Source organism: Crocodylus siamensis, chromosome 4 (assembly GCF_052110815.1).
Source record: "Crocodylus siamensis isolate JL-2025a chromosome 4, ASM5211081v1, whole genome shotgun sequence".
Lineage (NCBI taxonomy): Eukaryota > Metazoa > Chordata > Crocodylia > Crocodylidae > Crocodylus > Crocodylus siamensis.
In genome coordinates this window covers 206954973-206977674 of record NC_143398.1, presented here as the reverse complement: position 1 = coordinate 206977674, position 22702 = coordinate 206954973, and the positions used below count along the sequence as shown (strand labels likewise).

The 22702-nt window shown below is 42.6% G+C and overlaps 1 protein-coding gene across 3 annotated transcripts in view; it reads right to left on the bottom strand.

Annotated features, from left to right (window-relative positions):
- LRP2 (LDL receptor related protein 2) overlaps positions 1 to 22702 on the bottom strand; it is a 217917-nt gene that overhangs the window by 87580 nt on the left and 107635 nt on the right. For all 3 annotated transcript variants that reach the window (XM_090045536.1, XM_090045537.1, XM_090045539.1), the window contains 6 exons: positions 11814 to 11957; positions 10680 to 10789; positions 7971 to 8148; positions 5963 to 6176; positions 2692 to 2931; positions 624 to 812 (listed from right to left, as the gene is read on the bottom strand). In XM_090045536.1, coding sequence (XP_089901662.1) covers positions 624 to 812; positions 2692 to 2931; positions 5963 to 6176; positions 7971 to 8148; positions 10680 to 10789; positions 11814 to 11957 — 1075 coding nt within the window. The remainder of the gene's footprint in view (positions 1 to 623; positions 813 to 2691; positions 2932 to 5962; positions 6177 to 7970; positions 8149 to 10679; positions 10790 to 11813; positions 11958 to 22702) is intronic.

Genomic DNA, 22702 nt, shown 5'->3' with positions numbered 1-22702 from the left:
AAGGCTAAAAATCAGAGCCAAATTCTTTTCTCAGCTTTGTTCATTCATTCTCAGTGGAATCAGCTGAATTTCTATACAACTGTTTGAAGGCAGAATAAGGTACTTTTTATCAACAATGTTATTAAACAATGTGCTAATCTTAGTCTTTTCTATATAATACATTTCTTGGCTTGATATAAATAAATGGCACCCAAGAATGCAAAGAAAAAGAAAGGAGGAGAAAAAAATTAAGAAAATCGTTAGATGACAAGAGAAGACCAAGCTCATTTGCTTTGTTTAATGCTTCATGTCTAGACACTTCAGAAGTAGGTGGGTAGTAAGATTCTGTGCTTGTATTAACTCAAAGAGTTTCTCAATTATTTAACTTCTTTTAAAAGTCCTCTGCATTAGGAAATGCTTATGATTTCCTGTTGTAGTCTGTTAGTGTGTGTGTGTGTGTGTTTGTGTGTGTACACACCCCTGCTGGTAGCAAAATCCTTCCTTCTGTGGAATGTACCCCCCACTACACACACACACACATATATATACACATATACAGATATACACACACACCATGAATTAATCTGAAGATTTCTACAAGATCTGAAAAGACATAAAATCAGCTCTGCAGCAGTTCCACTTACCTGCTACCCAATCAATTGCAATACCACGGACTCCATTTCGCCCTATCCCATTTGTAATAACATTTCTAAAATAAGAACCATCAGGTTTGATTTTACGTATTGCATTCTGAGAGGAAACAGTGCTGCTGAAGTCACACCAGTAAATGAAACCAGAAGGCATGTGAACATCCACATGAAGTGCATTTCGTCCTGAAACATTTTAAAGAAGTGATTGATTAATTATTTTTCATATAAATATTTTATATTTAAAAGTTGTTTTTTGTACAATTTGCAAATGTCACATTAATTTACATTTCTGTGGCATAACATTTGCCATCAACGTATACTGTAATGGAAATTTTCTGAAAAAAAGTCTGTAAGTAGTCAGATAAGGCAATATAACTGGATTCCCTAATAATATACATAGTATGACATACGCCATGGCTCCATTGGGCAGCATTTAAAATAGTGCAACAGAATCTTAAATTAATAAAGTCTGACTAAAATAGTGTGCTAAAATACAGCTCAAAAACTGCAACTGGAAAATAGAAAACTGATCTTCAGAAAATTTAGTCCTTTACGTGCAGAATGGCATAAATGCCATTAAATTGTATATATTCATTACATGATTGACACAAAGGCTGGGTTAAATTATTATTTAGCATATTGCTCTTATGCCATTAAATACACTATGGCCAGGTACAGACATTATACTTTACTGCTATAAATGATTGAAAACCAGTCTATACCCATAACAGAACAGAAGTTTGGAGCACATAAACTGGTTTAAAAATAGTGGAACCTGGTCTAAAACAGTGCACTCAGTGTGCACTCAAACTTAATCGATTTAGGTTAAACTAAGGCATCAAACCTGATCCCCTATTGATTCAAATTAGGTTGTTGTCCGCTGGCATCCCAGGCAACTTTGAAGTCCCTGCCCCTTGGCGGGAGCTGCACTAGCATTCACCACACAGTCAGCTGCTCCAGGCAAGCTCCCACCCCACACCTCTCCCAGAGCTGGACCAGCAAAGTCCCTCTCCCCAGCCCTGCTTCCAGCTATCTGTGAGTAGAAAATGAAGATAACTGATTCATAATGTATTCTATTACACTAATTTCTATATTGTATAATATGTTCAAATGTTAGAAAGCAAGAAGCAATATGTATTCATCTGAGTATTTGTGGACAAATTGCATTTTACTGGTGAAATGCCTTAAAACATACTCAATTACTACTGGGAGAAAGGATGGTTTATGGTGGCTGCAGTGTGACCCTGGCATCCTGGCCAGTGGCAGCTGCAGTGGGGACATTCCACAGAAGAAAGGATTTTGTCCCTTGGAGCTCTGACACCACTGGCAGTCTGTGTCAGGACATGCCTGGTAGCCTGGGAGGCTCGTGCTCGGTGGCAGGGAAAGCAGGGCTCTAATGAGGGAAGAATCAGGCCCCTTGGAGCTCTGGCATGAGCAGCAGCTGGCCAGGGAGCCTCCCTTCCCCTGCTACCCAGCACAGATGTCCTGAGTTGTTGTATACATCCTGCTGCCAGCTTCGGCGATAGGCCCGATCCTTCCTTCAGTGAAGTGCCTCCACTCAACCTCACCACCACCCACTGGGATGCGATGTGTGCATTGGTGACCTGCTCTGAGCCTCTCCTAGAAGTGTAGCACTGAGTGTGGAGAAGGGTCCATGGTGTCATGGTAGGGGGTTAGAGATGTGCTCACCTGTGCCTGGCATCCAATCAGCAGGAACTCAGGTGCTCTGCTGCTTTTAGCATTCTCCAGAAGCCCAGGGAGCCTGCAGGGCATGCTGGGAGGCATGCAGGAGCACACCCAACCTCCTGGCTTCAGCCAGTGCAGACATGTATGCCCCTGCCACCAAACGGTGAATGTGTGCTCTGTTCACTCCCAATCTAATCTACCCCACTTAAAGAAATCCACATAGGTTTGACCGATCCCACCTTGGGCTTTCTGAATGGCTGTACTTAGCCCATATGTTAGCTAGGTAATCAGAAAAATTCTACAAATCTTTAACAGGGAAAGCATACCAACGTTAGATGTAAAAATGTTTTGCTCTTCTACTATAATCGTCACATACCTCTTCCTGCCAGTGGTACCATGGCTTCTGAGTGATCAGATGTCTCTAAGCTAAATCCTTTAATTGCAGACAGCATGGAAACGACTACAAAGGAACTATATGGGGAACAGGTCCTGTTATCAGGATTTAGCTGGAAACCAGTGGCACAGGCACAGGAGAATCGTCCACCAGGTACAGGTAAGCAAAGTTGCTGACAAACTCCAATATTGTTACTGCACCCATTTGAAGAACCAGCAGAATCTGTAGCAAAAGATACAGCTATGTATAAAATCAGTGTAATGTAACTATTCGTTGCAATCTCTCAAAGATACAAAATAAAATGTGTATATATGCTACAGCCTTTTAGGGAAAATGCCCAATAATGATAAACAGGTAGCAAAAAAAAGGAAATAAATGATGATAGCCATATAATCTGCTGGGCTCTTCTCATCCAGATTTCAATAGATCTGAGGAGGAAGTATTACTCAAAATTTGTCTACGAGTTAACTAATACCACCTACTGAAATTCCAGTGTGTGTTATTTGGTTAACATTTAATGTAATACTGCACTAAAAAAAGATATGGCAAAAAACCCTAATTGGATAACCGCACAACTAATTACTAAAGATAGTAAGTACCTTAGCTGATCTTCACCAAACATTATTTCAAATAAAAAACTGAATTTGTTTTGCAAGTATTCATGTACTTTGTGTTCTTCTGGAGAGTAGCAAATGTGGACACTATATTTAAGACAGGAGGGATAGCAAAAGTGAGCTGTGAAACACTACAGGCCCATTAGCCTGATGTTGGTATTATACAAAACCGTAGAACAAATTTTGAAAGAAAGAAAAAAGACATAGATCTAAAAGGAAAATAGGATAAAATGCAACAGCATCTGGCACCAGCAGACCAGGGCAGACTAACACAATCCATTCCTTTGATAAGATAATTGATTTTTAGACAAGGGAAATGTACTAGGTATATTCTGTCTGGAGTGCAGTTTGCTCTGGTACCACTGGGAAATCATGAGTGAAACTAGAAACATTAATGGAGATTAATGCAAGAAGGTGAGTACGTAACTAAGTGGAGTGGAGAAACAATGAGCTATACTCAAAGGAAAATTATCAGACTGGAGAGAGGTTATCAGCAGAGACCCTCAAAGATTGGTCTTAGGACCAACCTTATTTAATATCCATGATTTAGCATTTCATTAAATATTTTGGAACAAAAATGGAGTAATGAAAGTAATGAAATTTACTAATGACACAAATGTGGGAGGAAACATTAGTTCACAAGGGGATCACAAAAGGAGAACTCAATTACTTTGAGAACAGGAGAAATAGAAAAGGGCTGAAATTCAATAGTGCAAAGTGCAGTGTCATGTAATTAGGGGAAGGAAGGAATAATAACAAGATGTTCTATTGTTAGTTGATGAGATGAGGGCTCATCCAATGGAAATAGGAGGAGGAAACAGGTGGAGATGTATTAGTCAACTACAGGAAGGTGATAAACCATCAGTGAGAGGCAGCCATGAAAAATGGGATTCTAGGATTTATCGTGTGAAGTGCTTTGAGTAGAGAAAGGTAAATATTAACGCCACTGTATGAGGCCTTTGGGTAAGAGCACATATGAAATGTTGTATTGGAACTGGTCAGCCATCTTCAAAAATGGTTCATTCAAACTAGAATGGGTAAAGAGAAGAGTAACTAGCAGCAACAGGGAGATGGAGACCCTGTATGGATAGACATTTTCAACTTTACAAAACAAAGTCTGAGGGGAGAGGACTGCTTTTCTGTAAATACTGAATGAAGGGAAGGTAAATTCCAGTGAATGAAAAGAGCCATTTATGCAATGCTAGCGAAAGAACAAGTTTTGGTAATCTGGCCAAGAATAAATTTAGAACAAGGTTTCCAATTCTGAAAGAAATAAGGTTCAGCGATAGCTTTCAGCTGTGGGAGTGATGGGACTAGGAAACCTAACTAGTTAGAAGATGGATTTGGATCATTTTATAAAGTGGGTTAGAAGGCATAGTTGTTTCCTACAAGGGACTAGACTCAGTGACCCAGGAGGTCCCTCCTAATCCTATGCTGTACAAGTAAAAAGGTATTCCCAGGAAATTACTTAGTTCCCTGATGAACGTGGTATATTCCATGTACAGAAACTAGTAAACCTGCCAGAAATTAGCTTAAAAAAACTTCAGTTTATAACATTCTTGAATGTTATGGAAGTTCAGAATTCAGCTCTGAGGATGAAAAATCTCTCTACAATCAGCCAAAAATCCGTCTTTCCACAGAAAACAATACAGATGATGTGAAAGTTAAATTAGGTGCACTATTTCCATACTTCTATTTTAGAAATCATGTGAAAGTAAAAAGCACGTGACAACCCTGAACATCCATATATTTTAAGGACAGCAAGGACAAACACAATCATTTACTCCAGTGTCCAAAACCAATCTTGAAACATTTAAACAGAGATATTTACACAAGGACTATAGGATTATTTGAAAAATAGACCTATTTGTTCCAGAAACACAGACAAGTACCAAAAAGCTGAGAGGTTCTTTCATGCACCTGCAAGATATGGCAATGCACACACAGAAATCCAGTCCAATATCTGGATAAAATGTCTTTTTTGTGGTTTTTTGTCTTGCTATATAGCTGACAATAATCATATTTAATAATGTTATATATAATGGGTGTGGATACACGTCACCCGATGGCGACACAGCAATGCACTACGTCACCATACAGCGCGCTTTGGCAACATAGCAATCACATGGGTCTACACACGATTGCCAGCTATGTCACTGTAGCAGCATGCTCCCCGGTTATCATGTGCTGCTATGGTGACATAGCAGTGAAATCTAACTGTGCACCATATGCACAGTGCAGTAACTACCCGTGCTGTGCTGTGCTTTAGTACTTCCACAGGGAAGTACTAAACCACAACACTGTAGCAACATCGCCATACAGCAAAGTGTAGACACACCCTATAATATTTAATAATGTTTAATATACTGCCTTGAAGGATAGTAGATTGTTCAAGATTTCTTGACTCTATCTCCTTGGGAATGTATACACTATCTACCACCTCCATGTCATCATGCACAGAAGCAACATTGTGAAGTATGCCTCACAAACTCCTGCTCCACCTGCCAATTCCCCCAAATCAGGCAATGAAGCCTATAGCAGTCAGTGGTGCACCAAGCACCACTCTCAGAATCTCTATCCCAGGCATCCAAATGTGCTGTGTGGTATGGCGGCAGGGTAGGCAAACTAAGCATACTCACTGTCTCTATAATACACTCGTAGGCACTTAAGTCTTGGAACATTGTCTCTCAACACCACTTTGTTTGCTCCAGTAGACTTGTCCACCCGCTCAATGACTTCATAATCTCGATCAGTATAATACAGAAAGGAACCATAGACAGCAATTCCCCATGGGTGAGACAGATGAAGAACCAGGGTCACTCGATTTGTACCATCCACATTGCCTCTTTCAATCTAGGAGATTAGATTAGGTAGGTCATTAGAATATCATATATGTTGATAAACTCCCCATGTACACAGAAACGTTATACATTTTCTACTGGTTTCAGGAGCAACTTTTTACAATGTTTTTTTCTGTCTTTCTGTTAAGATTTAACAAAATGCTTTTTTTTTTCCAGGACAGTTAGGCTGCTTACAATGTTAAGAAAAAACAAACCCCCCACCCCCCACAAAAAACAGTGCTTTACTTTAAACTCTGCACATGCAGAGCATGCCCAAAAGAGGCTTTGCATTAGTTGGACCCAGCTGACCCAACATCTGCATAGATTGGGCACTTTAGAGGGGCTTTTCTTTGCACTCTTATATAAGCTGATTGAATCAGCTTTAGATAAAAGCGTCAAAAAGCCCTGCTGAAGAGCTCAGTCTATACAGATGCCATGAAGCTGGATCAAACTAATGTGCTGCTTCTTCTGGTAAAGCATGGCTTTTTTTTTTAATGTCTGTCAGCAGCCTTAATGACTATCTAAAATTAAAGCTACTCTAAAGAAAAGAACATAGTGAGTTTGTACAACAGCAGTTACCAAAAATATGCTTAGCCGCACACTGGTATTTTCAGTTGCTTTATTTTTTTTAAGCAGACACCACTATCTCCTAATTGTGTATGCCAAAGACCAGATTCTATGCCACATTTTAGGGCAGTAAGTGAACTTACGGTACTATTCTACTCTGCTGGAGTCCCTGAAAAACTCTGAATACAAAAGGCAGTGGGCTGTCATCTTCTTTGTCCCTGGTATTTTTTGTGACTCAATATTAATAGTTAGTTTAAGATGTTTTACAAAAGCAGATGCATTAATGCAGGGGTTGGCAACCTTTTGCTGTTGGCTGCAAATCTTTGCTCCCCAGGAAGCTCAAGCTTCTTATGCTTCCCTTGCTGCAGATACCTGGTCCCTCTGCAATGGAGGTAAACAGGGGCACACAGAGCAGTAGCAGAGGGCTGCTCAGGAGCATGTTGTGGAGGAGACAGATGGCTCAGCACAGCTGCTTTCTCTCTGATCATCGTGCTGCCTGGGCCTTCTCTGGCCATGTCAGACCTCTTCATAGGATGGAACTGGCCCAGGGGGCCTTAGGTTGCCAACCCCCCTATATTAAAGTAGTTTCAGGAACTTGAACAAGTGAAATAGAATTGTACTGAGGCACCTAAATACTTAGATGCCCAATAAGTGACATACAGTCTAGTTCTAAAACCTGTTCACTTCTCTGGTTAGGTCACACTTTTTTTCTTGAAGGCTTTGATCTCATCTGTTGAAACTCTGTTCTAATGAATGCCATCCTGGCCCCACCAAGCACACTGATGAGGGATATGAATCAGAAAGATATGCACTTCCTTCACATTGAGGGACTACTCTGAATAGAGCCTAACCAGCAACAACATGCAGGAACTTGAACAGGTTTTTTGTAGAACATGCGAGCAGTTATAAGTAGAAAAATCTTCCACATGAGCAGTAAATAAAGCACTATGTGATAAACAAAGAACACTGTATGTTATCCATACTTAAATGATATGCCAATATAATGAATGGGGAGGGTTACAAAAGCACAAAGGGCACCGATGGGTCCATATCCATTCAAAAAAGCAAAATACAATCCAATAAAACAACCATATATGATATGTATCAGTCACACTTGGCCCAGCCCTGACACCTTTAGCCACATGAGTAGTTTCACCTAAAGCAACCAAATTATTTAGATGTGTTAAGACATGCCGAAATTGATGTAAACGTAGTAAAGCAACAATATAAGAATTCATACCACTCCAGTGCTCGTGACACCCCAGTACAATTTCTGTTCCTTAATGTCAATGGTAATAAACTCAACATGGTCAAGGTTACCAGTGAAGAGAGTTTTTATAGCTGAACCATCCATGTTTGCACTGGCAACTTTTGCTGGAACCCCGCTGTCTGTACCTTGATCTGTCCAATACAGCTTCCTGCAACACATGTGATGACAGCAGTTCCATAAGCATAGAAATATAAGGCTGAAAGGAAACTTAAGAGATTCTCTAGTCCCTTCCCTCAACACTGATGTAGGACTTGGCATCCCTAATACAAATTTTCTAACCTGTTCTTCATAATATTTCAATGAAGATTTCATGAGTACCAGAAGTCAGTAAAACCATGAACAGGCATTATGTCTGAAGTACTACAGTGGTGGCATATAGCTGTTCAGACTGTTTGTAGCACTACAAAAATGGTGAAAGCACTACAAAATGTTATCTTTTTCAAAGAGAAACTTCTTGGTACTGCTACATTTTGCACTGCTATATGTAACACCTATACAGAGACACAAGGATCTTTAAGGGTAAAAACAGATTTCTCCTTTCTTTCTGGGGGCAGCAGGAATTACCCAGGTCCTGCACCACCCCACAGTGCCGATGTGTCCTTGCCAAAACCCACATAATTTTGTGTCTCCACATGAACCATGGGTGGCACAGGACCCTGCAGGCACAATAGTGGACATAAGTATTTGAATAGCAAACTTGCATTTTTGCAGCCAACATCTGTTTGCCTTCAGGTGGGAGAGTGAAGACAGACTGGGGTTTCCACAATAGTGGTCATATGAATTTGAATGGCATAGTTGCAGCTGACATCTGTTCTCCTTCAAGTGGGAAAGTGAAGGCAGTCTACAGTTGCCCACACTCTTCAGCCTCGCTGGGCTGGTACTCTGGGGTCTTCAGGAGCTAGATTTTATGTGCCCCTGAAGCCCCCAAAGTGCCAGCCCAGGCTCTGCCCTTGCAGATGCACTTTCAAGGAATTTCCTGACAGGGGCTCCCCCAGTGTGCATGGATCCTGACATTGAGCAGCAGGAATTCCCCAAGTCCTGTACTACCCCACACTGCCCATGTGTCCTTGCGAAGACCTGCATGTTTTTGTGCCTCCACATGAAACGTGGTTGACGCGGGACCCCACAGAGGCCACCCTGTGCTTCCATGCCACCTTGCGCTAAGATGGCAAGGAGGTGCATAGAAGTGAGGGACCTGGGGAATCTCTGGGCAAATGGAACACGTGACCTTCTATCCCACATCGGGTTGCTGCCTGACGCAGGACAACAGGCGATATGTTTTACCACGACTGATCCACCTCATTTAGTGATGTCTGTTTCTAGCCTAAGTCACCAGCTGGTCCAGAGTCCCCTACTGGTGAAAATGTTTTAACCTATGATGCATTTTTCCAATTTTAAATGAGCGTGTATGTACCAATGTACTCTGGGTTAATATTTGGAGGCTATATTTTGCAAATATAATGTCTTGAAATTTAATTTTTAAAATGAAAACTTGAATTCTGTAGCATAGGTGTGGGACAATTTAAATATAATCTATATTATGCAGCAGTTTACAGATTCACGTCATCATGTACATGAGACCCTGCCTATAGTTTAAAACAGGGCTGTCCAACTTCCAAGAAGCCAGGAACCACACACAGCATGAGCTGCCATAGTGTGAGCCAGGGGACCTCTGAGCCAGTGCCATGCAGAAGTCCCTCTCACTGTCAGGCTATGGCCTGGGATCTCAGTGTGCCACTAGTCACCTGCAGTTAGTCACCCAGGCTGGCCAAGGCTGGCCTGAAGCCTCCTGGAAGGCCTAACCCTCCAACTACTTCCTGTCACCAGAGCAGCTGACCTGGCTTAGATGAGCCTCCACTTCCTACATATAAATTCCTGAACCAAAACAGGAAGTGTTCAGGCGCCAGGGCTCAACCTGACCCAAGACCACCTTGCCATTTTGTCCAGCTTGATTCTTGATTTCATTCTCGGCTTGATCTCCCAACTTCTAGACTCTGCTTGCTCCTTGACTCTGCTCTCAGACTGACCTCTTGGCTTCCTGGCCTAGTTTTGTCTTCAGACTCTGCTAACTCACTGACCTTAGTCAATGCCTTGGTTCCCCAAGTGGCCCCAGACTGACCACACATTAGCTGGCATGACACTCCCCAGCTACACCATGCAAGAAGCCTCTCTTCCCAGCACTACCATATGTGCAGACAGCCCCCCTCTCTTGGTGTACTGGATATGCTAATAGCACCCCCTCCATCACTCACTGACCACAGGTTCTCCTGTTGCACTGTGCTGCAGGCACCCCAAGTGCCATGAGCTATGTTGCACTATGCCATCCTCTAGGGCAGACACAGCAAGTGGAAGCCAGAGGAGGAAGCCTGGAGATCCTGGCGGCTGCTGCAATTGGAGCAACAAGGGGAACAGCAGCTAGATTGAGCCCAGGGGCTGCAGATTAACCCATCATGGGCCACATGCAGCCTGCAGACCACCAGTTGGACAGTCCTGCTTTAAAACAAATTAGTTTAACCAAACAGAATTAAAAAATAAACACTGCATGTGCCAACATTATATCTGATGCAAATGTTTACCACCAGTACACATACCAAACATCAGGAGGGTTCATTCTGCCATCCTGACAAAATCTGGAAAGTAAAAACCTATGTAAAGATGGCAACAATTTTGGAAACATACCCTCGTCCTGGGTCAACAGCCAAACCAATTGGCATTCCAGCTCCAGTCGGGGTACCATCACTAGTAATCAGAGTTTTTCTGTATGTTACTTCACCATGTAGCTTCAGTACCTACATAAGGAGATCATGCAGTGTGGAACTTGCAGTAAAATATCAAACTATAACCTAGGCATCCTGACCACCTGCTGGTACAAACTAAGAAAATCCTTGCATGAATGCTATGAAGAAAAAATGCTTAGTTCTGTGCATCTCTAACAAGTTCTCATCTCTAACAAGCACTCCTTGAATTCCCTGCTCTTTGGAACCTAGGTAGGATAATAATTAGGTATTTTTATTAACAGAAATAATGAGTAATCTCTTTCTGAATCTAACTAAACTGCTTCAGTAGTATCCTGAAAGTATTATAAAGACTGCCCAAGTTGATTATATGCTGCTGTAAAAAAGATTCATTTCACCTGATTAAAATTAGCTATCTTTTAATTTTAATCACATTTTTATTCTAAGATAGGTAAACACCTATTCCTGCCTGTGGTGTGGCAGGGGGTCAGGCTACATGATCTGTTCAGGTCCCTCCTGACCCTAGCTACTACTATGAAACCTGATTAGATTTAATCACACCATTCGTTATACTATGCTATTCATGCCTCTTCTTTCTATACTAAATAAACTCCAGTCTTTTTACTCTTAACATACTTTCAGGCCTCTAGTCTTTAGCAACCCAACATTCAAACCATAAATAATCTTGTTTCTATTATAGTGAATAATAAAACTCCCATTAATTTCAGAAGGCGTGAAATATGGACCTTAAATTTCAATGAAGAACAGTAATACAATATTTTGCATCTGGGTTTCTAAGGATTTATCAATGTCAAAAGAACATGAGAGAACCTACTAAGACATGTGAGCAAGTCTGAACATGTGAAAAAATAACAGATGCTCACACAATGTAGTGCTTTTAAATTAATATCGTCTATGTAAAGATGACCAGAAGCAAACTGCATTCTTTTTGCAGTTAGATTATGTTTTTGGGGGATTTTACTTTTTTATGTTGTTAATACTCAAAGCTGTTGGTTTTGAGCTGTATTTATAGCAGCTGAGAATTCAGGCTCTGAAACTGTATTTCACAAATATTTACCTCAATTGATCGTGTACCAGGGTTACTATAATAAAGGTTTGCAGATATCCAGTCCAAAGCCAAGCCAATAGGAGCACCAATGACAGCTGCTGGAGCAAACACTGTCCTGTTAGTTCCATCTGACTTCACCCTATGAATTTCACCCTTGGAAAAAAGATAAGAAAAGGGAGGAAATGTCAAGGACATAAAAATTCTGTTTTACTTCTTTACAAGCACTTGTACTGTTTTGCTCAGGAAGCAGTAAATCCCACAAAGCTAGTTGAATGTATTTGTATGTGCACAATACCATGAAGAACAGTAAAAATATAATATTTTAAAATCATAATAATTACACTATATAAAGAAACAATGTTCTCCAGATAATTATCTTGATTGGTAAAAGTAAAATTACCATATATATCATATGTAGGATATATTACTATATATTCTACACTATATATATTTTTCTATATATATTTCTATAGAAAAGTATATGTGTGTATATATATATATATATATACACATACATATACATATATATACACACACACACACACAGAGAGAGAGAGAGAGATTAATTCAGCCATACACCACACATACATATATAGAGAGTATGTATATGTGTGTGTGTGTAGTGTAGAGCATATAGTAATATATATAGTGGTGTGTATATGGTATGTATGTGTGTATATATATGCATTATATATAATGTACGCATGTATATACATATAATGTAGAGTAGTCATATAAAAATAGAAAGTTGGAATGTTAACCTCTCTCAAATATATATATATATATATATATATATCACTATTATGTAAAAGAGCAAATGTTTTGAGCAAAACAGCTTTGATACAGTTAAAATACAATAAAGGAAAAGCGTGATATTTTTTCCCCCCTCAGAATAAATTCAGACTTTAAAAAACTTGTAATGGCAAGAAACTTGACATAGACTATCTTTGTGATCCTCTCCAGTGTTATTTCACGATTACAGACCATATGTGTTTCTCACTCTTCCTGCCTATCTTTATCTGATATTTAACTATGCTGTTTGAAGGAACCCTTATTTTACTAAAGAGAACTTAAAATAATCTCATCAGGCTGGCATCTACAGAGATGAGTAACACAGCTGTTCCTTGAGGGATTTTTTCAGTTTGTGTCAACTTTACAGAAGCAATGCAGGGATGTGTGACAGCAAAATTTAGCTCACAGTTTACAGAGGGAGCAACCTAAAATCAATCAATTTATCATCTAGCAAAGATTCTGTGTAAATACTGGCTCCAGTTCATGGCTGAATTAAGCACGTATTTCTATACTTGAGTAGTGTGGTGCCTGCTTTAGATTAGTTATATATCTGCCCAGCATTCTAAATCAGGAGACTGCAAAGCCGCGTCTACCCCCAAAAAAATAGTAGGCAGGTTTGCACATTGCTACCAGTGTTTAAGTCATCAGACATAACTAGAAATTTTAGCACAGGAGAATTGCTTAAGGCATGCCAAACAAAGGGAGAAGGGCATATGCCAAATACCAGAGGCTGCACTTACATGTACATTTTTCTGGAGTAGACTAATCAGCTCCACAGTAAAGCATCACAGTCTACATATGCACCAGTATTCATGCACAGTAAACTAGTTAACACTGCTGTAAGACAGTACTGAACAGTACTATCTTATGTTGGAGTAATTAAATGCGACAAAATGCTTGGGTAGACTGACTGCAGGCATAAATTGTGCCCAGTCAGCCCAGGCATTTGGGTCCCAGACTCCTGCCTGCCACCTAGCTACACAGCTCTGTACTTTTAGCACTCTCATGCCCCAGCCAGCCCCTCTAGCACCTGACACCACCACTTGGAGCCCAGGGCTGACTCTGCTCCACCCTGGCTCAAATTGCTGCTGTCCTGGGCACATGTATAGGCGCTGCACCCAAGAGCTTTGGATTTTAGCGCATCGCGTTAATTGCACATGTAGATGCAACCAGAGAGTCTTACCTGACCACAGAAACTCAAAGATGGCAGCTGCTACTGCCAGGGCAGGGGGTCTCTGCACAAAGGCTACCGCTGCCATGTAGGCTCCCAGGAAGGCCACCATTTTGGTATCTCCTCTAAATTGGCACCCAAGAGTCATTCCCCAGGCACTCAACCCAAGCTATGCTACTGACTAGTGTAGATGTGTCTCAAGCATTTTCAGTGGGAACTTGCAATTCTAGGTAAATTAGGACCTAGAATTAGATTCAACACATCTACCAGCAAAAGTCCCAGCATAGGCAGGGCTCATATATTTTTCATCACCTTTTCTAGTCTTTCTCTAATCTTTTATGGTGAAATCACCTGAGCTCTAGCTACAGCCTCAGTTGTTATTGTCATGAGGGAGAGAGGGACCAAGGCATGAATCACAGCTAGAAAATGTTCTAGTGTAGACAAAGACGAAGTAACAAAGGCAACATGTAGTGATGAGGAAAAGCAGCAGTGGGGTGGTAGTTACAGAGACAATGAACAAGAGGGAAAAGGTTGACAATTTGCTAACTTACTCTGATATGAGACAAATGCATTTTTATGAAGAGTTCATGATTTAAGGATTTGTGTAGATACACCTCTGGGGCTTCAGTTCTGTCAGGACTGGAAACAATGTGGGATTGCTCATAAGGCTCACCTGAAGGTTAAGGGTCTGGATTGGGAGGTAGTCTCATAATCATTTCTTTGTCCACCTGAGGCAGCAGACTGATTGAAATACAGCATTGACAAAACTCATTCCTCAGCTGCACCTGGCATTCCAGCTGCCAGTTATGTGAAGTGATACACTAGCCTGCAGCCTTCTACTGAACCGCTTGTAAAGTTTGGCTCTAGCTCCCAGTGAAGATCTGACAATGTTTTTCAGACAGCAGCTAGAATCAAACAGACTCCTGAACATGCTTTCATAATGAAAACTAGATTACATGCAGACATTTAATAGCTCATGGCAATTAGACACTGTGATCAATGACAAGGGTAAATCAGTGATTAAAAGTAATTATTTGAAGTCTTTTGTTACTTAGAAAGGTGTATTTAATTTTTTTTCCACTTGATGGTATAACCAATATTATAGAAAATGAACAATACACTTGCAGAATTGTAGCACTGAATACACAAGTTTCTCAAATAGCTGTGGTTACATGAGGATTAATATCTGTCTGCAGCATAAAGGCATCCAAGGTAAAACACACCCACCCCTTCTAATGCATTAGCGCACATGAGAAAATATGCAATCCTTAACCTAATATTCCTTTTGACTCAGGTTGCCAGGCTTAGTCCTGATTCCTATAACAATCCACACATGTGCTTAACTATAACATGGGCCAGATCCTTTGCTGCTGCTAGCTGTCACGGCTTCTCTGATTTGAACTAATCTACAACAGTTTATACATATTAAAGACCTGGTCCAAAGCATATTAAGTGCATATGCAGAGCACTGTAGAGTGGGTGTCTTAATCCCTTATCTCCCACTCCAGTCTGAAAAATTCAGATCAAAACTAATGGTCATTGTGGTATATAGAATGTACCTTTAAGGGGCCAGTAGTGGGATGACCCAGTCTCTCCCCGCCCCCCATGCCCTTTGGGCGTGGTTGTGGTAGTGGGTAGTTATCTCCCTGCAAGCTGTGAGCATGTGAGTTGCTGAATCCTGTTCTTAATAAAGATAAGGGTGTTTATCACCCCACCAGTCTCTGCTGAATGGTGACCCAAGGACAGAACCCCGAAAGGTATTGAGGTCGGAATGAGTACTGTCAGAAAAACAATATAACCTGTGAAAAGCAGATGACCTCTTGCTGAACAGATGATCTAATGCTGAACTTAAAAATAGACTTTTCTTGACAGTAAGCAAACTTGTTCTGTGTATTTTGTAACTCTGTAACAGCAAGCATGAAACAAAACCCCAAAGCTAGTGGAAATTCCCCAAAGATGCACAGGCATATATGCCTTATGCCTATGTATACCTATATTTGCATATGTATGACCTGTTAGTGTAAAAGGTGCTACCAAACTCAGATTGGGGGAACTCTTGGTCTACTAGGCCCTGAGTAACCCCTCTGCAGAGAAATAAATCATCTTGCCAACACTCCCTCATTCTCTGCCTAATTGATCGCGGCTAGGAACGAGCCCGGAGACGGGACGTGGCCAGTGCTCCTCAGTGTATGTGCACACCCTTCGGTGTATGGGTGCTATGCAGTAGCTGGCCAATTTCCCCGACAGTACCCCATCCCTGGAACCCGATGGCATAGAGCAAACATTATATGGTGTCAGAAGTGACCTGTCTCTCAGTGGAGTCACCAGCATCCTGATTAAGGGGGTTACAGCTTTCATTCAAAGAAAAAAAAATGGAACACTTCAAACCTCCACCAGCATATTTACTATAAATCTTGGGGAGAATTAGAGGAGATGGGAATAGAAACTTCAGTTATACCTTGTAGTCACAAAAGCTGAGAAAGAGGCAGAGGATTGTAAAATTGCAGTCATGCTTCACTATATTCGGGATAAAGCCCTACAAATTTACAACATGCAAGGGGGGTTTGCAGACGCTAATAACAAAACCTTTACAAAGGTGTTTGCAGCATTCAGCATACTGCTGAACCCAGAAAGAAAACCCTTGTCTTTGAAAGGTATCAGTTCTGGCAACTTAGATACAATGAGGCTTCAGGCATAGATGATTTTGTTACAGAGCTCAAGCAGAGAACAGCGTTGTGAATTTGGACTTGCTAAGGATGTTATGTTGAGGGACAAAATTGTCTTCATCATAACTGACTGCAAACTCAAAGAAAGGCTTCCTCACCCTAGAACAGGCTGTGGGTATCTGCAGAGAAAGGCTCTCACAAGTGCTCAGGCCCAAGTTACGCCTGCAGAAGCAAGCTTGCATACAGCTAAGCAAAAGCAAAGCTGCCACAGTACTTCGCAAAAACAAAGCAAGCCATCAGTGAAGTTTGCTCCACAGGTGGGCAAACTAACAAAGACAGAGCTTGCAGAAAGAGTGGAAGCACACACAAGCCTCAGTCCTCCCCAGCTTTTAGAGAAACTTATTACAAATGCTCAGGAATGAACCACTTTGCAAAAATGTGCATATCAAATGGAGAGGCTCTAATATCTGCAAAAGCAGTCAGTATCCTATATGTTAGCACAATGTCTTCAAGGCAGCCTTCACAGACCTTTGATAACCAGAATGCCTGGTATAGCACAGTCATGATTGGGGCTAACCAGTTGCTTTTAAGTTAGATACTGGAGCAGAAGCAAATGCTATCCCAGCAAAGTCATTGCAAGGCAAAGTATGGAAGACTCCAGCTCCTGTTACATTGGTTGCATTTGGTGGTGCATCCATCAAACCACAAGGTACATTCATTGCACCCTGCAAATCTGATGCTAATGAATTAACTTCTTATATAACAGACAATAGTGACCCACCAATACGTGGTAGAGATGGTATGCACCACCTTAGACCTTATCAGATGAATTCATGAAATGGTTCCTGCACCTGCAACCAAGGCAGACCTTCTCAAACTATACCCTGATATTGTTGAAGTTTTGCCCCAATTTCCTGGTACCCACCACATCTATGTTGACCTAGCAGTACCACCCAGTACCGTGGTGCATGGGTGTAGAAAAATTCCCTGTACAAGTTGAAGCCTGCCCTTGAAATGCCGGAAGCTGTAGGGGTCATTACAAAACTAAGCCCACACCCTAGGTCAATTGCCTTGTGATCACACAAGAGAAGGATGGTTCACTATGACTTTGTCTAGACCCACAAGACTTCAACAAGGCAGTGCTGAGGCAGCACTTTTCGATCCCGCTGTAGAAGATGTGCAGAAGAGCTTGTCAGGTAAGAAGCTGTTCACCATTCTTGATGAAAAGGATGGTTACTGGGAAGTCAAACTGAACAAGGAATCAGCAGAGCTGTGTACCTTTAACACTCCAAGGGGGTGGTACCTCTTCAGTTGCAGTCCCTTTGGTATTAAGTCAGCTAGCGAAGTATTCCAACAGAAGAATTATGGGTGCTTTGGTGACATTCTAGGAATCCACATAATCGCGGATGACATGCTACCAAAGAGGAGCCTGACACTCTCCTGAACTAAGTCCTGGAGAGAGGACATCTGAAAGAAGTAAAGTTTAATAAGGATAAAATACAGTTTTTAGTCAACAATGTTAGGTATATGGACTGTATCTTCTCAAAAGATGGCGTCAAACCACACAATGCCAAAGTGGAAGCCATCAACAGGATGCCCTCTACAACAGACAAAAAAGGCCTTCAGAAACTCCTCAGAACCAATACATTCCGCATGAGTCAAGCCTGATGACCCTGCTGAGAGCACTTCTCAGGACTGACATTATCTGGTAATGGAAACCCAAGCATCAGGCAGCCCTGGATAACCTCAAGCAAACCATCACAACAGCACCAGTGTTCAGGTACTTCAACCCAGCAGAGCAGCTGGAAATCCAAGTCGATGCATCCAAAGATGACTTCAGAGCATGTCTGTTTCAGCAGAATCAACCAATTGCATATGCTTTGAGGGCTCTAACACAATCCAAGAGAAGTTATGCGCAGATTGAAAAAGAACTTCTGGCAATTGCCTTCACCATGATGAAGTTCCACCAATATGTGTATGGCACTCAGCTCTGGGTCCAATTGGACCACAAACCCCTAAAAGCGATTTTTGTGAAGCCCATAGGAAAGGCTCTGGCATGGTTACAGAGGATGCTGTTGCAGCTCCAAAAATATCCAGATTCACTATACCAAAGGCAAAGACATGTTAGTGGCTGACACACTTTCCAGAGCCACAACACTCACTCCTCCTCCTGAACCTGATCTTTTTCACTCACAAAAGTTGATTCACGGTCTGATGGAAATGGAGCCACTCAGTGACCAGTTACTCCAGCAGTTACAGGAGCACTCAAAGTCTGACAAGGAACAAGCCCTTAGAGTGCAGCATCTTAATGGATGGTCTGTGACCCCAGCTGACATCCTGCCCCTGGGGCAGGGGGCTGGACTCGATCTTCCAAGGTCTCTTCCAGCCTTAAAGTCTATGAAATCTATGAAAAACAAGTCAAACCTGAAATAAAGCCCTACCGGCTTCTCAGATACCAAATCCAGATTCAGGATGATTTGTGTATGATTGGGTCGAAAATAATCATTCCAAATGGTGTGAGGACCAACATGATGATATTACGTCACTCACCCCATCAATGCATACAAAGGTTGAAAGCACAAGCTCAGCAAATCATGTATTGGCCTAAAATGAATACCTACAGTGAGCAATGGATTGTTAATTGTACACCTTGTCAAGAGCTCCAACCCAGTAATCAGAAAGAGCCCATGATCTCACATGAGATCCCAGACCTGCCTTGGCTAAAACTGGCAGTGGACATTTTTGACCTACCAGGACAGTCTTATTTGATCATAGTCAACTATTACTCCAAGTACTCTGCAGTTTTACACCTACCAGACAAAACAACTGGCATGGTAGCTGCCAAACTGAAGTCTGTGTTTGCTCGCCATTGCATACCTAAACAAATTGTCTGTGATCACATGCCATTTGCAAGTCACATGGTGAAACAATTTGCAACTGACTGGGGCATAACCATTACCCATTCTAGCCTAGGTTACCCACAATCCAATGGTCAGGCTTAATGCACAGTTCAGACCATCAAATCAATGTTTAAGAAGACTTTGCAGGATGGCTCTGATCTATATCTAGCTTTACTTCATCTGAGGAACACGCCCATTACCAGTCTTGAGTATGTTCCAGCGCAGCTTCTGATGGGGAGACTTTTGCGCAGTCCCTCCCTGCTGCAACGGTGGTGCTAACTCCTCGACTACCACTGAATGCCTCCCACGAGTTGCAGAACCTTCAAAGGCACCACCAAAAGGACCACTAGGACTGCACAGCTGCATTCTTGCCACCTCTACAAGGCGGGGAGAAAGTAAGAATGCAAACAAGTACAGGTTGGACACCAGCATCTGTCACAGCAAAAAGGGATGAGCCAGTCTCCTACATAGTTAAAACTCCCAGTGGTGATGTCTACAGGAGGAACAGAAGACACTTAAGAAAGGATTACTCGTCAGTACCAGCTGAACATGTCGATGTACCTCAAAAGACGGCAGCAGAACAAACTTCAGAAGAAGAACCAGACCACCACGAGCAAATGTTTCATCATATTTCAGAGAATCTACCAGTACTCACAGAGGAACCTGATGACATCACACAAGCTAAGAGGGGACACGTGGTGAGACTGCTTGTGAAGTACAAGGACTATATAATGGGATAGCAGTAAAAGCTAGACCCCACCGGTGAGCCAAGTGCTAGCAACCTCTGGCTCCATGATCCTGAAACATTCCATGTTAAAATAGCACCTGATGAACATCCAACTATTTAAGCGGGAGCTCCCAGAATAAAGAAGGGGGATGTGGTATATAGAATGTACCTTTAAGGGGCCAGCAGTAGGATGACCCAGTCTTTCCCCCTGATGCCCTGTGGGTGTGGTTTGTGGTGGTAGGTAGTTGCAGTTCTCCCTGCAAGCTGTGAACACGTGATTTGCTGAACACTGTTCCTAATAAAGACAAATCTGTTTACCACTCCACCAGTCTCTGCTGAATGGTGACTCGAGGACAGAACCCCAAAGGTATGGAGGTCTGAAAGACTACCCCATCCCTGGAACCCAATGGCATAGAGCAAACACTATAGGCACATACCTCTATGAAACTATCAATATTATGTATGAAGCCTAAGATCTTTCTGAACAGAAGAGAATGTATAACCTTGGTTTATACTGGACTTCTCTACAGCAGAGGGAGGGGAATAAACATGATGTATTCCACACAATATGCTGTGATTTCACAACCAAAACATTTTTCCACCATAAATTGTTGCTGCTTAAAGCTCAGAAAATTGTCTGAAATGAAGAAGTTAGCCAAGTTTCTTCTCCCAGAAACTGAGGTGATAATTGCTTCATTGTGGGCTTCACGCTAGAAAATGCTGAGAGTAAAGTATCTCAGCCAGCAATGTGCTTTGGTATAAATTTAAGCACATAAGTAACCCCAGGATCTTCAATGGGGCTGCTCAGAGGTTTAATGTTAAGAATACATCTAACTACCTTGCTGGATTGGAACCAGACTGCTCCCCAACTCAGAATCAAGGTCTACTGAAACTCAGTTGATTAGTAACTATTTGAATTTGATTTCAGTTAGCAGACAAGCATTAGAAATTCCACCTGTGTTTTTACTACTTGCTATGTTTTTGTATTCTGGCTGGATGAAGATACAAGCAATTGAAGCCAAAAAGAACTTTTTGGACTTTTGGATCAATGGTTGCCTCTTAAAGCAGGAGACTAGATTTAATAGATCAAGAGAGCCATTTCAGTCATATGCTCCTACATACAGAAACATGGGAACTGAAAATGAGGCCTTGATCCTGCTAAGACTTACACAGGGGTTTAAACATATAAGAGTCTTCTGGATCTGGGCTTTGGTTTCCAGGAATATCAAACTAATGCACTGTTCACGCAGCTGTGAAATTCACATTCTGTGGCTATTCTGTGGTCAGGAGAACTTGACTACTTGAATGTTCATGTGAAAGGAGACTCAAAAGGTACATACCCCTACCTCCCGGCCTGCGGGGGATCCCCAGCAGGGCCGGGGGGGGCAGAGATTGGGAGCCCCCACACCTGTCCGGCAGGTGCCCGGCTTAGGGCTCTGGAGGCACAGGTGAGGGAGCTCTGGGAGGAGGTTAGCAGGCTGAGGGGGATCAGGGAGGCGGAGGAGGAAATTGACAGTTATTTCCTTTCCCTGCAGGACCAGGCACCCAAGGAAGAAGCAGCCCAGGGAAGGACCTCCACAGCAGAGTGGCAGACGGTCACAGCCAGGACTGGAGCGGCTCGCAGCAAGCAGGTACAAGCTTCTCCAGTCCGACTGGAGAACAGGTACGAGGCCTTGGCGACTCTGCAGGAGATGGAAAGGGAGGAGGAAACCCTTGGGCAGGAAGAAATGCCACATTCTTCACACTCCAAACAGATCAAGAGATCCGAGAGGACCCAGAAGAGGAGGAGACGCGTGCTCGTCATAGGCGATTCCATCCTGAGAGGTACAGAAGGGCCCATTTGTCGCCAGGACCCTTCAGCACGAGAGGTCTACTGCCTGCCTGGAGCTAAGATTCAGGATGTGACGGAGGTAATCCAGGCCAGGATCAAGCCCACCGATTACTACCCCATGGTCCTTGTCCATGTGGGTACTAATGATGCTGCCAAGAGAACCCCCGATCACCTGATGGCAGACTACCAGGCTCTGGGCGGCGTGCTGAGGGAATTTGGTGCACAGGTGGTATTCTCTTCCATCCTACCAGTGAACGGACACAGAAGACGGCATGAGAACTGCATCCGAGAGACCAACTGGCGGCTTCGGCAGTGGTGTCTCGAGGCAGGCTTCGGCTTCCTGGACAATGACCCACACCTTACGAGGGACATGCTCAGCTGGGATGGGCTTCACCTGTCCCCCAAAGGTAAGCGTGTGTTTTCTTCCAGGTTGGCGGATCTCCTCCGGCGGGCTTTAAACTAGGCTCGTCGGGGGGAGGGGAAGATGAGGGTGGGGGAAGCTGTGGACCACCAAACCAGGTGGCACCCACAAGGACAGCCCAGCCTGAAGAAAGAGAGCTTTGGGAACGTGAAAGACAGGGGGTGGACAGCAATACGGCACAGGTAAGGAACGGGAAGGTTAGAGACAAAAAGCCCTTTAGGACTTGGAGCGAGGGGGTAGCAAAAGCACCAGTCACAGGGCTCAAGTGCCTATATACTAATGCTAGGAGCATGGGGAACAAGCAGGATGAACTAGCGCTCCTGGTTGCACTAAACGACTACGACTTAGTGGGGCTGACGGAAACCTGGTGGGATCCATCCCACGACTGGG